This window comes from Cordyceps militaris (assembly GCF_000225605.1).
Source record: "Cordyceps militaris CM01 unplaced genomic scaffold CCM_S00002, whole genome shotgun sequence".
Lineage (NCBI taxonomy): Eukaryota > Fungi > Ascomycota > Sordariomycetes > Hypocreales > Cordycipitaceae > Cordyceps > Cordyceps militaris.
Genome location: NW_006271970.1, coordinates 5,273,571 through 5,288,885, shown reverse-complemented (window position 1 = coordinate 5,288,885; position 15,315 = coordinate 5,273,571). Strand labels below are relative to the sequence as shown.

The window sequence follows — 15,315 nt, the reverse complement described above, 5'->3', positions numbered from 1 at the left end:
TTTTTATAGCCTTGTTGCTACGTTTACGAGGGGGTGACAGTAGTTTGCTTGAGATGGGGCAATGATGGCATTTCGGGGGGGGTCCTGGCGAGCATTTAGGTATTTCGTTTCACGTGTTCTCGGAGCAGCATAGAGTGGAAGCAAAGGGAGGGCAGGGGCAAAAACGAAGATATGGGCATGTGCATAGGGATTACATGATGAACATGGGGTTGTTGTGAGCAAAACCACAAGTTTGTTAATATGAACAAGTTTTTCAGATCCAGATTCCATCGGCTACTTTGGTATTTATCAAGCCATGCACGCAGGTCATGTCGTTTGTTTCAACAGGTTGGAATTCCACTATACCGAATACCTAGATAGCGTGATGGCATGCCGTGTACTCCTTGAACGGTAAACAAAAATGGGCAATAGGAAAGCAACATCTCCAAGATCCAATCCATCCAGGACGCCAGGAAAGCCATCTTCATAATTCTAAAAAGAAAGACGCCAAATTCAAGACCAGCCGCCTGCTACCCTCCCTACCCACCAAAATACATCCCCATGCCGCTGTATAAGAAACAACATCAGCCCAAGGATCCAACTAAGAAATAAGAATTCATCTCATGCACTGCTCCTCATCTGCCCAAAGATGGGGGAAAAAAAGGAAAAAAAGACAAAAAAAAGGCCCCCAATTTCCGGTCCCAAGTCTATTTGCAAGGTATCATCAAACGAAAAAGAAACACAAGGTCAACAAACAAACAAATGGAGCTCCCAGAAACCAAAACCCAAAAAGTAGTCCAAGGAGATTAAGCGCCAGTAAATCAGTAAAACATTCCCTCGCCTTGTTAACTCGTCAATCCGTCCCATATTACAGTCGTCGCTTTTCGTAATAACGGTAGACGGGTGAATTAAAGAGAAGCAGACGAAAAGATTAAAACGGCGGGCGTGCCGGCGCCTTGTCGAAAGAAACAGCCGTCGATCGTGTAGAACTGGGCGGTTTGAGATTACAGTTTCAAGAAGATGAAATGAATATCCCAAACTCCATTCGTCATGCAGAAAAACAAAAGAGACACTCGCCATTGCGTCGTGCAAGTGCTCAGTGTATAAAAAGAAACACGCAAGAGTAGAAATTACAGACTCATCGTGAGCCACTCCCATTCCTGCGGGCCGACGGCGTTGGGGCTCATGCCATTGGATTGATGGCCCATGGGTCCTGGGGCGGCCATCAGAGGACGCTGCGGCATGCCATAACCTGAAGTCATCATGGTGGACGAGATGGATGGCATGCTGGGCGTCGTGCCGAGGGACCTGGTGCCGTCGTTGGTGCCTGGGAAGCCGCCGTCAATGTCCATGGCTGAGACGGTGCCGTCGCTCTTGCTGTGTCTGCGTTGTCGCTTCGATGAGGCGTTTGCAGAAGGGCGAGCCAGAGGCATGGGCGAGGTTGATGCGCCAGGTCCGGGCGATGACTTGGGGGGAGCGGCAGCGATAGGTACTACACCCTTGCCGCCGGCTGCCTGGGCTCCAAACTGGCCGCTACTGGTCGAGCTGGGGCTCTCTTCCTTATAGCTTGTGCCGGGGCGCTGTCCAGAGGCGATTGTCGGCGTTTGTTGACCAGAGGGCGCCGAGTTCGCAATGGAGAGGGACGAGTTCTTGCGAGAGGTAGCAGCAGACCCCAGGCCCTTCTTGCCACGACCGCCGGCATTGTTGCCGGAGCCACGGTTACGCTTCTTGATTACGTCCGTCTTGAGACTCAGAGGTCGCACGACGCCGTGGAGCTTGAGAAACAAGCCGCAAGCGTTGCAAAGCGGCTGGCCCTCGGGGTTTCGTCGCCATAGCGGAGTCGTTTGCGTGAAACAGTTGGTGCAAGTCGTGGGGTTGCCTCCATCAGTCTGGTTACCAGCGGCGGCTTGCAAGTTAGTAGTCGAGCCGGGCTTTGATGGCGGCGGGGACGAGGGCCGGCTAGGAGCCACGGAGGAGAAGCCGGACAGGCTCCCAGTGACGTCACCATGTGGCGATGTGGGCAGTGATTGCGCAATTTGTTCGAAGCCGTTGTGCTTTGAGGCCATGTGAGAAGGGGTAGAAGCGTTCCGAGGCAGCTTCGGCTGGCGTGAGCCGGAGGATTTGAACGATTGAGACCTGCCCAGTCCACCACGGTTGTCTTCGTTGTTGGACTCGACATAGTCGGTGGTGGTGCCTCCAATTACGACCTGCTTGCGGGGAGGGCCACCAGGATATCGCGCAGAGTGGGTGCTGAACTGGCCTGGTAGTGATGCGTCCCACCCTAGGGAGCCTACCTCGTCGACGGCCGCAGTAAATTCGCCCTGCATGCTGTTCATACCATTGGTTCCATCATCTTCATCCGAGTCACCACCAAATGAAAACATGCCGTCTTGGTTCATGGTGGGAATGGTGGGGGATACAAGAGCGCTATCGGGATGCATGCTTTGAGAGTGGTCCATCTGGTTGAAGGACTGGCCCTGGCCCATGGAGCCATAGATGGGGTTACCACTGGGGTCGTTGTACATGAACTGATGATTCATGTTCTGCTGCTGAAAGCCCTGGCCGTGCTGACGAGCATCATGGGGGCTATAGGGGAAGTTGTCCTTATCGGCCATGCCGTGCGGGGTCGAGACGGCAGAGGGGTAGCCAGAGGCGGGGGGCGAGTAAAAGTCGGTGGTGTTGAGCGACGATGGTGCCATGGTGTTATTGAAGGAGGAGAGATGACCGTTGGGGACCATGGGCGACGTGGAGGGAGAAAAGCCAAAATTCTGCTGAAACTGCGAGTTGTTCATCATATTGTCGTTGGGCATGAAGTCGAGGCCAAACTGGTCGATGGGCAGCTGCTGAGGCATGTTGATGTGGGTGTGGCCGTCAAGAGAGTAACCGTGAATGTCTCCGTCGTTATCGACAGCAGAGGGCGCACCGACAGCGCTGATGTGGGGAGAAAAGTTGGCAGGACGTTTCCTCGTCTAGACCATGTTAGCAAGGAAGAGCAAAAAGCGCGCATGTGCGGTGCTATGGACGTGGCCATGTAGCGTACGCAACCAGGGGAAACACACCTGGCGATCGTCTATACTGGTCTTGCGAACTCGGCGCTGGACATAGTTGAATTCGCTGTTGTCGCGTTGCTGGAGGTGAGGCGCATCGGGGACAGACTGAGGTACAAAAGCGGTGCCGAGGCCATCACCTCTGGGCTGCTGGTGGATAGGGATGCCCGAAGGTTGGGCGGCGGAGATGGAGCTAGACATTTGTGGCGAACCAAAGACGCTGGGCGAGCCGGTCTGCTCTGGAAAGATGAATTCATCAATGTTCATCTGATCCGAGTTATGCGTGGGGACAGCATTGGCCTGAGAGGATTTGCGAAGCTGGGCGATTCCACTGGGACCGGATTGAGCACCTGGACGAGAGATGCTGCTATTAAAGAAAAAAATGTGAGTATCGGGTTGGCAACGGCATGTGAGCGGATGAGTGAATGGTTTATGATGATTGTGGGAGCGCAAGAGCTGCGCGCCGAAAATACAGCGGAGGATTAAGCAAGTATGGTGGAAATGGATAGCGGAGAGGTCATTTGGCAATGCAGAGGGAGGAATATAGAATGGCCAGGATGGTTGAAATAAACATGGCAGTACGACAATAGAAAAAATTGCAGAGGCGAGAAGCAGGAGGCTTCGTGCTTCGTGACGGGCGAGGCGGGTGGGCGACACTTACTTTGCTCGACTGTGCTGTTCTTGCTGTTTTTTGCGCATACTGAGAGCCATCATGCGCCAAGTGAGGTTTTCCATGCGTTGCTGGTTGGGAAGGCTCTGCTTGGTCTTGGTGAAGAACTTCCAGACCTGGGCGGCGAGGGGATCGTCGTTCTGCATCTGGTCGAGGTTGGGGCCAGCAGCGCCGTCGGCGTCGCCGAGGGTGGGAAAGAGGGCATCGCCGAGGAGATGGTCGTGTTTGGCAAACGACTTTTCCAAGTCGAGGGCGCGGGAGGAGTGAGATGCAGTGCTGGGGGAGTTGGCGACGGCGAGGCGGCCGGGGCGCGGACTGGAGTCGGTCGAGATGTCGTCGGCCGTGGTGGCTCTGGGGTCGGGTCTTCGCGGGAAGCGGTAGTCGTGCTCTGTGGTGGTGGGATGCATGACGAAGGTCCCGGGGGAGGGGAAGGGTGTTTTTTTTTTTTTTTCGCGGCTCTAGCAGATGCGAGAGAGAGCGATTGCGGGCGGCCAAAGAGATAGTCGTATTGGCGATGAACGGTGATGCGCGAGGGCGATACGGCTGGGCGGGACGAAGGCGGCGGCACAGGAGGGATGAATAAAAAAAAAGGATGGTCGGGAGGAGAGAGGATGGGGAGAGGTGGGTGGCGGGCGAGCGAAATTGAGGCGGAGAGGGCAAAGCGAGGCAGCGGCGGGGTGAGCTTGGTGGTGTGCGGTGCGGTGCCGCTGCTGTGCACTTGCGCCGGTGGTGCTGGTGCTGGTCTACAAACTGGTTGCTGGTAATGGTGCTGGTGCTGGTCTGGCGCTGGTGCTTGGTGCTTTCAATGCTCTTCTTTTTCTTGTCCGCCAATTTGCTCGTGCTTCCGATGGGCTGCTGCAATGGGCGACAATGTCGGATGTAGCGGGCGTAGCGCAGTCTTCCAGTGGTTCTAGTGGTTTTGGGCGGGCGCCGGCGATGCGCCGGGACACTCGAGACGAGCGGCGTTGGTGCCCTCAATGCCCTCAATGCTTCCTTTGTCGCAGCAGCTGCTAGTTAATACCGAGTGGGCAATAGTTGATGTGTGGTGTGTTTTGCCCCAAGCTAAATTGTTCTTGCGGCCCACCAGGTGCGCCCAAAGACCGTCCGATCGGAGGTTTTGTTTGCCTTGGATCTGCGTCAGAGGCTGTCACTGTTGACCATATGTATTTCCCTCAATGGCGACGGTCCGAAAGAAGCCAGAAGGATTGATCCTATAATACCCTACGCTGTCGACGTATATTTTTAACCCATTTCTTTTCCCAAGAGATGCCGGCGTTGGCTCCGAGATGGGTCAACAGATGTGCGGGAAAATCAATAGGCGGAGGCAAGTCGACCAAGAGCAAGGACGCTAGCGACAGAGGCTACAGGGGGACTCGAACGAGTTTGAGGATGCGTTTCCACCTAGACCAGAGAGGAAAGGGTGCATGACAAGTCAAGGGCCAGCCAGGGTGGTGAATGGATGATGCGGCGATGGTGGTGGCGTTGGCGTTGGCGTTGGCGCGGGCGAGCTGGCGGCGAGATGTCGTCGATGTCGATGTGTGTGCTTGGACTCTTTGTTAATACCTGTTAGTAGCACCTAGTTACCAGTACCGCTGGAATGGCGTCTTGTTTGTCTGGCTGTTGGAAAATGGTGCAGTGGGCCTCGGGTATCGGAGGAAATCGTCACACGAGGCCATATAACCCGTAGTATTACTGGTCGAATGAGTAGCAGCAAGTACCTGCCGCCGTGTACGAGTATTTCCCCAGCAAAAAACCGCCCCGGCAATTTTATGAGTCGTTGTACCTAAAAATCGCATCTTAATAATAACCAATACTGCTTGAAAAATACCTGTAATACCTCACGCACTATTGCAGCTTGCTCACTGGCATCGGGTCGGCGTAGCGCTGGAAGCGGGGAGACGAGGCTGCCTTGGACTCCGCTGAGCGGGGGACAATCCCACCAGAACTGGCATGCCGTCCCCTGTACGAATCCCTGCACGTCCCCTAAATTAATGCGGCGTTGCTGCAAGTGCTGCATCCACGGCAGGTTTCCGTTGCGACGCAACGCAACGCTACGCAGCTAGCCTTCCCCAGTCGTTTATAAGAGTCGGATGTCACTCACGTCTATTTTCTATTTTTTGTTTCTTCCCTTCCTGTCTTCTGTCCCTGCTTGGCCTGCTTGGCTGCGACGCCACGTCCGGCCGGTCCTGACCTACGACTACAGTGGGGCACCATAAGTTCCGTTCAATCCCAAAATAAGCCCTATACCACACATCACGCTATAAACAACACACAGTTTTATAACCGCGATAACTCCTTCTACAATAGAGGAATTATCTCTAAAAAAACACTATTCACCTTATAAACAAATAAAGATTATAACTATATACAATTTAGGTATTAAGCTAAAAGATATTACTATTAGTAAGGGAGTTCTAGTTAATAGTATCTATAGTATTATATAATATTACTATATCTAAAAGAGCGCCTAGAGCCTACTATACTCTAGTAGGCTACCTATTATATTAGAATGCGATTTAAAGGTTATAATATATATTATTAATAATAACCTATTTATTAAGAATACTAATTTACTTAGAGAGGCTAGATTAATATACTCCGCTATAATACTAACCTATTACCTTAAGAAATATAGTATCTAGTATATAATAGCTCTCTAGTAACCTAAATTAATAAAGGTAATTATATTAAAGAGGCTATAGTTTACTTTATAATATATTAATTAAGATCTAGTAATTTAAGAATACTAGATTTTCTCTAATAAGACTATAATTATATATAGTAAAGGGTAGTAAAGGGAGTAGGTATTTTACTATAGGGTATATAACTTTAATATACTATAACTTTAAAACCTAATATTATAAAAGAAAAAAAAAAGATAAGAAGAATATTTAGCTAAAGATTAAGCTAACCTACTATTTTTAAATATTTTAGGCTAGCTTTATATATAGGTAATAAATAAACCTAGTAAGCCTCTTTAGTAACCCTAATAGCCCCTAAGGTAGTGTTATTAGCCGCTAAATACTTACTTATCTATAGGAAAATTTACCTATAATTATAGAACCTAGATATATATTCACTTAAGATAATATATTAACTTATATAGCCTAAATCGTTAAAGATTAGCTATATAAGTAAGGTATAAAGTATAGTATTAGTTATATAGATTAGCTGCCCTACTTACCTAATCTTAACCCTATTAAGAACCTCTAGAAATTATTAAAAGAAAATATTTTAAAAAAAGATCCTAGCCTAGTAAAGATACTAAAATTAGAGGCTACTCTTAAGAGATTAGTTAAGGCCATAAAGGAGGCATAGGAGGAATTTAATAATAGCCTATTAGAGACACTTATAATATTAATAGTCTAGCGCCTCTAGGCTATTATTAATACTAATAGTTAGTATATAAAGTATTAAAATTAGTACTAGGTAAATTATATAAGTTACTATATGTATAAATTTTATAAATTTATTTTATTAAGAAATATAAATGTTATAGTAATTATAAAATTAGGTGTAGATAGGTATAACTTTGAAAAAAATGGGGCCGAATAGAACTTATGGTGACCGACTGTACCAGCAGCCTAACGACCGCACCTCTTCCGCCCCAAACGAGGTACTATATCCAATACGAAATTGCATTTCTCATCGCTCGATTTTTTCCTTTGCCAGCTTCTGTGCAACGTCATCTCGTCTTCTTCTTGCCTAGCCCCATCTGTCTCCCCTGCCCGTTCCTTCGTAGAGTCGTAACCTAAACTCAACTGCGCCAGCGACTCACGACCACCGCCCGAAACCGCAGATCGGCGCATAGTTACCTTGTACCATCACTTGCTTCTAACTTGTCCCGGCCGGCCTCATCTGACTGCCAAGAAGCCGACAGAGTTTCCAATGAATGCCAAATGTGGGGGATGTTAGTCAATACCTGCGTGCGATTCAGTGTCGTCGCAGAGTATAATCTACAGTTGTTGGCTGAATTCTGCGCTCCTTGTTCTCGTTTATTTCCAATTCAACCCTGGTCACACGTTGTTCCTCCTCTTTTGGTCCCGTTTTCAGTACCAGGAGACTACAAAGACTACAAAGTAATAGTCCGTAGTTTATTCAGCATCCGTCATTGCTGTCGAAAAGCATGTGCAAGTGGAAAGCTAGGCGGGTCGCTAAGGTGTCGAATAGTGAGACAGGTGGGGTCCAATCATGTCTTGTCCTGGAGCCGCACAAAGCAACGAGGGCCTAGGCCAGCAACCAAGCAACCTTCCTGTGTCAATTTGCGGCTGGACCTAGGCTATTTTATTGATTTATTAGCAACATCCGACCTGCTGGCATCATGCTGCGCATCGCTTCAACTGTAAGCTTCGTGGCGGCGGGTCTCTCCAAGTACCCTGCAAATCTCGACTGCCATCTCGCTGTAGCGGCGCAGCCCCATAACCTCCCACTTTCCTCCTCGTTGCTGCTGGGCGCCTTTCATTAGCCGGCGCCAGGCCGACGCCGGCAACGGAGCATCCCTCCAAATTCTTCCGACCCTCGCTCCGCTCCGTCCACCGCCCGGCCAGTGCCTGTTTCTGCCTTGCCTCCCTCGCCGTACACTGAGTTGAGGCTATTGTAGCTGCGCATGTCCTGCCTTCCACAGCTGCATTCGCATTTATTAAACTATGCTGGTCTCGGAGCCACCAATTCAGCGCTTCGTATTAATAAATCTGCTTGCCAGCTGCCACCACCGAGCTTGTCTGCCAGCTGCCAGGTGCCAGCTGTCAACTAACTGCCAGGTGCCAGCTACACTCAGCGTTTGCCCCCAAAACACCAACAAAACATCACCACTTGACCCCCCTCAAATCTCCGACCTCTCTCCAATCGTCGTTATTCGTATCCATCCCTCCCGCGAAGTCGTGCTATGGCACTCATCTCCGACCAGCCTCATTCTTGCTTCCCACCATTGCACCGAAACCACCCCGAAGTACCCACTCTCGCTATCACCAAAAGTCGGATAACAAACAGTTTCCTGCCCGCGGTCCAATCACATGTGTCCCTACGGCTTATCGATATCCCCTGCCCATGGACAGTCTGGCTATCGGCGCGTTCACGCTGCGCTACGCTACCGTGTGGCTTGCTCATCCATCAATAGCTCTGGACATTTCTGACACCTCTGGCCTTATTTGCCTGCCGACATATGTATGCAGAGACCAGACCGACGGCTACAATTCTGCACCCTTCTGCATCTCGCTGCATCTCGCTGCGCCTCTCACCCTCAGCTCGCCTCGCGGATACCGCTCCGAGCCTCCCCGCCCGCGCCGCCACCCACCTTCTCACCAAGATGGCTCGCTCATGAGATTTCTGCGCAGATGCTCCTACCCATCTTGCCCTGACCGACCAGCCGTCGCATGCACCACCGCAGCCATGGAATGACTCTCGTACCACCACACGTTGTCTGATCGTCCACGCACCACTTGCCGTGTTTTACTTGACCTTCAGCTTCAGCAGCGCACAGCCTTGAGCCTGCGCGGCCAGGTGTCCGCGATGCGCCGCCAAATGCGACAGCGCTCTCTAACTACTATTCGTACTCAATAGTTAGTTAGAGTATCCTCAGCTGCGACGCTCGCCTCGGCTTCTTCATCCCAGCAACCATCTACATACATGGGCCTGTCAAGCTAGTTAACTTCCACTACAGAATGCAACGCTACCCGTCGTCACCGTCCTCATTTGTGACCGACCCAGCAACGCAAATGCACACATGCGCCAAAGGGCCAAACCTTAAGAAAGCCACAATGCCATGGAGCCTCTGCAGGATTCTGGGATTCTGGCTCTCGCCAGCGCCGTCGTGGTCTGTGTCATCCAGGCCAAGGAGCTTATGCGCTGGTAGGCCTCGTGGCACACTGGCGCCGCGCCAAAATAGGCATCCCGCGGCGTGACAACGGTCTGCCGCTCTCCCGGCCCGACGAGCCACACCTCCAACGCCTCTCCCCTTGGTATTGCCGGAGTACATATTTGTGAATAGTAATTATCCGCACTGATAAGCAATCCCACTCCAGACCTTTTTCTTATCGAAGCAGAAAACCACCGCTACCGAATTTGCCTACAACCTTTGCACCCCTGGTGAACAAGGCCCAGCCCGTACCCGCTGTGCGCCGACCTGCCGTTGCCGGCTGCCACGAGCTGCTGCAGAAATGCGTGTTGTGCAGCAGGCGGGGCCGAGAATCGGAACACGAGTCTTGGTGAACCCAAAAGACCCTACAGTCGGATTGGCCAATTTACTGAGGCTGATATATACTAGGATGTGGCCAGCTCAACTGTGCTTTTCAACCCGGACATTCCCTTGCGCCGCAGCAGCTGCAGCCGGGGACACTGCAGAAAACGGCTGCTATTCTGTAATTCCGCTACCCCCAGATGTTCACTTCTACTTTTCTCAAGCTCAAGCGCAATAAATAGGAAAACCGCATCCAGCGCGACTGTTGAAGTTGTGCGCCCTTTCACAATTGCCCAGCGATGCCTCCGACCGACTATATATGGTGTTAAATCGGTACGCTCTAGGTATGAGATGACTTTGATGGTCCTTGTTCCCTCGAGGTGGAGGAATCGTTTCTAGAGCACGATTTATGCTGCCTCGTTGTTGCCGACTGCCCAACTTTCTGGCAGCATTCATCTCACAGCTGCCCGCACACACGCACACAACTACTCGCTGGGTTTAAATAAAAGAGAAAAATGAGGCAAGAAAAGACTTGATGCCTAAAGGACCATTCCACACGTAACTAGAAACCTTGGTCAGACGAAATGGGTGTGCGACAATTGCGACGATTTCTGAAGAGTCATACAGGGTAGCCAGAATTGCTTAGTAACCTGACCCATACGCAAGAGCTCGATGAGCGAGCATCATATTCGCAGCTACACCTACGCCCTGATTTTTTCCTAAGGCTATACTTTTTCTGCAACGCGAATTGGGGTATGCCTATATAAGTCAACATGCCCAAAGAGAAGAGCTACAACCCCGTGGCCGCCCAACGCAAAGCTGACAAGGCCAAGGCCATCAAAAAAGGTTGGCAGACGACGCGTGCCAAACTGTGATGAACCTTGCCAGCTAACCTTTTGTCCCCGCAGGAAAATCCGAAGCCCAAGAGCGACGAAACGAGCGACTGGCGCGCAAGAACCCGGACCAGCTCCAGAGACAAATCGATGACTTGAAGAAGATTACAGATGGCGGCGGCAAGCTCAGCCGACACGAGGAGCAGGTGCTGGAGGGGCTGGAGAAGGAGAGCAAGGCCGTGAAAAAGGCCAGGGAGGCGCTGGGCGACAAGGCGCCCACGTTTGGGAGGGGATGGACCCGAGACGACGACTCTCGACGCGGCGGGGTGTTGGGCAAGCGACGTCGCGGCTCCCACGGCGCGTCGAGCAGCGACGAGGACGTGGCAGACGACGTCAAGAGCATACCCATGCCGCGCGACACGCCGCCGCCGATACCGAAAGCGGTCTTGGACGTGTGGTACAGCAAGCGCCGCGCGCAGCGGAATGCAGAGCAGGCGGCGCGGGATCGGGCAGACGGACGACAAGGCGGCGGCGGCGGCGACGCGGACAAGGAGAAGAAGCCGGTAGTAGAGGCCCGTACAGTGTACGAGGCGGCACCCATCACGCGCGACCTGCACAAGGAGGCGGTGGCGGCGTTTGTGCCGGCAGCGGTGCGCTCCAAGCTGGCCAAGGGCGCGGGCCAGGGCGGGCTGATGGAGCCCGAGGAGGCGGATGCTCTGGAGAGACAGGGGTACCTGGCGGCGTCGAAGCAACCGGGAGGGGAAACGGCATTGCGGAATGCCACGGTAGAAGATGCAGAAGATGAAGAGGATTGACGTTGGTGGGCGGCAAGGTCATGGAGATGGAGAGGGTGTTTTACGCATGTATACTATTGATGATTTCACGATACCACGGGTGTTCGGGCCTTTAGAATGGAACTGTTTCAAGGTCAAGGGGTCGCAAAGTCGTTTTCGAAGCTCATTGTCTGTAAAGTCAAGCTCACCATCAAGCCACCAGTAGCTGGAAGAATAGCTACACAAGGAGAACAAGATTGCATATTTACATACTGCTCCCAATTGAGCCACAACTACACTTCGTTTCATTTCAATGCTGGGGCTGTTGCCCATGCCGTCGTTGTGCGCCCGCGGCCCTTGTCTCATTCCACGGAGTTGAAGCGGGATGGGAGCTGCTTCGTAAATATCAGCACAGCCGGGGGGAGGGTTTTATAAATTTATATAAGAGCTCCAACGACGGCGCAATCCGACAGGAAATATTTATTCTACTCATCTTCTCTCATTTCCATCACCACCTGGGCTTTTCAGCGACACCCAGGTCCTACACCAAGTGTTGCGTTGAAGCCGGTCCCATCTCTGCCTCTACTTGAACCCCTCACTAGACGCCGACTTGACCCCTCAACCAGGGTCATCGTCACCATCAGCATCAACCACAACGGGGATCAATTGGCCAAGCCCATGGTCCAATAAAACATTTCGTCAAAAAAAACAAACCAGACTCTATACAAAACAGCCGCCACCAAAAGCATGTCGTCGGCGCAGTCAGTCCAGGCCGAGGACGCCTACTTCTCGTCGAACCCGCCGCCGCGGCACCTCGAGGCGCACCTCGCCTCTGCGCGGACCTTTATTCAGTCCCACGCGGCGGCGCAGCGCCGGGTCGTGCTCATCACGTCGGGCGGGACGACGGTGCCGCTGGAGAAGCAGACGGTGCGGTTCATCGACAACTTCAGCGCGGGCACGCGCGGCGCCACGTCGGCCGAGTACTTTCTCGGCGCCGGGTACGCCGTCATCTTCCTGCACCGCGAGTTCAGCCTGCAGCCGTACTCGCGGCACTACACGCACGCCAAGGACTGCTTCCTGGACTTCCTCGAGGAGGACGCCGACGACGCGCGCGTCGTGGTCCGCCCCCGCGACCAGACGCGCCTCCGCGCCGTGCTGCGCGAGTACAAAAAGGCCCGCCAGCACGACATGCTGCTCCTGCTCCCGTTTGTCACCATTGGCGACTACCTGCACGAGCTGCGCGGGCTGGCGCGCCTCATGCGGCCGCTCGGCCCCGCCGGCCTGCTGTACCTGGCGGCCGCCGTGTCCGACTTCTTCGTGCCGCCGGAGCGCATGGCCGAGCACAAGATCCAGTCCACGGACGCGGCGTGCACGCTGGCGGGGGCCGACGAGGAGGAGGAGGCGTTTGACAACTTTGACGCGCCGCGCGTGCCGCGCTCCAAGCGGCTCGTCGTGGACCTCGACCCCGTGCCCAAGTTTCTCGAGAACCTCGTCGACGGGTGGGCGCCCGAGGGCATGATTGCCAGCTACAAGCTCGAGACGGACCCGGCGCTGCTGGTGCACAAGGCGCGCACCAGCCTCGACCGCTACCAGCACCACCTCGTCATTGGCAACCTGCTGACGACGCGCAAGTGGGAAGTGGTCTTTGTGAGCCCCCGCCGCGCCGACCGCTGGCTGCGCGTCGCGAGAAAGGGCGGCTGGGGCGACGCCGAGGGCCGCCCGCTCCGCGCCGACGAGGTACCTGCCGACGAGCCCGACGAGGAGATTGAGGCGCTGATTATACCGGCGGTCGCGGAGCTGCACGACGCGCATATCGCGGCCAAGAAGGGGGCAGCGCAGGGCTGATGGGGACTGGCACGGCAGAAGGGCAGAATCACTGGATATAGTACAATATAAATGAGAAATAAAAAGTCTAAATAACTGTTCAGTGTGCACGACGGCTACAAGATGCGTTTGCCTCGTTGACGCCGCATTGCACATGTCATGTCAGTCGCATAGCATATCCCCTGAATACTATTCTGAAGCCTTTACCAAGTTGGGATCTCATGCCAGTCCAGAAAACGTGACAAGAAGCACGCCGGTATTGCCTGCGTGTGATTGCCAGCCCGCCGTCGACGCTCAGGTGAGCTCAACCCAGTAAGATATTCGTAGGAATTCATATCAGAAAAGACCCTCTCGTCTCCGTGCTGAAGTTGGCCGCAGTCTAGCCGTCGTTTGGTGCAATGTTCGCAGTCGGCTTCCTTCATCGGCCAACTTGGTTGGACAGCTTCCTCCACAGCTCTACCAAGGTGTATCCCAGCTTGTCGAGTGACAGTGAACCCCCAAAAAAAACCAGAAAAAAAAAATCGAATGACTCCATAAACATACCCCATCGACCCAGGAGCACCAACAATTTCTCAGCCCTGTCCCGGAACGCTATCCGTGCCAGGGTCCAGTGCAAGGATCTCTGTCCAGGGCTACAATCAAGAAGGAATTCTAGAAGGGAAATTTCAGAAATAAAGGGTCATCGGCCAACGAAAAACCCGGAAGCTGCCGAGGAGACATCATTATTCCCAGCTTGAGCCTTGTCCCCCCCTTATGACCTGCAGTATCGCGGCCCTGCCGTCTGCGCCCACGAGGTCGGCCGGGCATTTGGGAGCGGGAAACGGGGCCGTCGAAGAAGCAGCAAATTTTTTTCCGTTTCACATTCAGGATGGCCACGATGACATGGACGCGGATTGCTCTTCTTACCAGGGCGTACAGCGGTGACGCTGCTTCTTTTGCATGGCCCTGCAATTTGTACAAGGCCGTCTGGTGCAGAATGTTGTGGTGAAGCAGGTTGCCAAGCTAGTCGAGGCGGCCGATCCGACGCCACGCGGGATCGGGGCTTGCGAGGCAAATCTACTCATGATGTTTCGCTATCAAATTCAACAAATCTCTTCTGTGCCCCCTGGACAGTTGTGTACTTTGTACACTGACACTTCGTCGGCCTACCTTTCCTTGTCCGGGGTCTCTTCGCCTATGGCCATATTTCTTATTTCCCTGTTCCCTGTTCCATCTCCATGCCGGCCGGCAAACAGGTTCTTTGTATTATTAATGACGGCTTCTGGGGAGGTCAAGGCAGCAAGCTCCATTTTCGCCAGCCCCTCTTTCAGGTCTATTTGCTTGGCTCGACGAAAGTGAAGAGACTGTGGGAAGGAAAAAACAAGAAGAAAATAATAAGAAAAAAAAAAACGGCCGCCTTCTACGCGCTGGTGGCTTTTCTCTCGCCTGCCCGGTTCGGGCTGCAGATCATGGCTTGCGTCGGGGGACTTTTGGGCGGGCGCTTGCAATAGATTGGTGCGCCGCCTCCGCACAAGCTGGCTCCGATAAGGAGTCCAAGAGAACTAGTCAAGTCAGATGGGCGCTTGGAGCAAGATTTTAACCTTAATTTAGTCCCAATGGCTGACGGAAGGATTCGGCCTATACGAGGTCTTGGCTGCGAGTTCGGGTAGAATCCTGATGTTACAACGACCTTTTGTGCTGAGCTTAGGAGAGATGACGGCGGAAACATTGAGTCGACATTGTAAATGTAGTGCATCGGTGACTTATCCGACATGATAGTTTAAAGGCAGCGGCACTATTCACTCCGGGGTAGCACCTACCACTAGCAACAAAACTCGCATCAACTGGTACAGCAACAAACTCATCACCGTACTCTTAAAGTCCAGGTTATAGCAAATTCTTTCTAGAATGGCATCACCTGGGCATTAGATAGATTCTCCTGCTCTTTCCAGCTGTCCCTCCTCCTCATTAGGTAACACAAATGCCTATTCTCTCCCCCCGTCCGACGCTCTGCATGTAGTGGCGGTTGCTTGTC

General features: G+C 52.9%; 3 protein-coding genes across 3 annotated transcripts; 1 reads left to right on the top strand and 2 right to left on the bottom strand.

The window, feature by feature from the left end:
* Nucleotides 1-1,109: 1,109 nt before the first annotated feature.
* CCM_03599 (Nitrogen regulatory protein areA) lies at nt 1,110-4,103 on the bottom strand (the record flags this gene model as incomplete). Its single annotated transcript, XM_006668750.1, has 3 exons — nt 1,110-2,948; nt 3,039-3,357; nt 3,688-4,103. The coding sequence occupies 3 exons, from the start codon at nt 4,101-4,103 to the stop codon at nt 1,110-1,112; spliced, it is 2,574 nt and encodes an 857-aa protein (XP_006668813.1).
* A 6,541-nt stretch (nt 4,104-10,644) lies between these two features.
* Nucleotides 10,645-11,519, top strand: CCM_03598 (WW domain binding protein 11; the record flags this gene model as incomplete). The annotated part of the gene is made up of 2 exons (XM_006668749.1): nt 10,645-10,717; nt 10,780-11,519. 2 exons carry the CDS (start codon nt 10,645-10,647, stop codon nt 11,517-11,519), a joined length of 813 nt encoding a protein of 270 aa, XP_006668812.1.
* A 720-nt stretch (nt 11,520-12,239) lies between these two features.
* Nucleotides 12,240-13,450, bottom strand: CCM_03597 (uncharacterized protein; the record flags this gene model as incomplete). Its single annotated transcript, XM_006668748.1, has 2 exons — nt 12,240-13,353; nt 13,422-13,450. The coding sequence occupies 2 exons, from the start codon at nt 13,448-13,450 to the stop codon at nt 12,240-12,242; spliced, it is 1,143 nt and encodes a 380-aa protein (XP_006668811.1).
* Nucleotides 13,451-15,315: the final 1,865 nt, after the last annotated feature.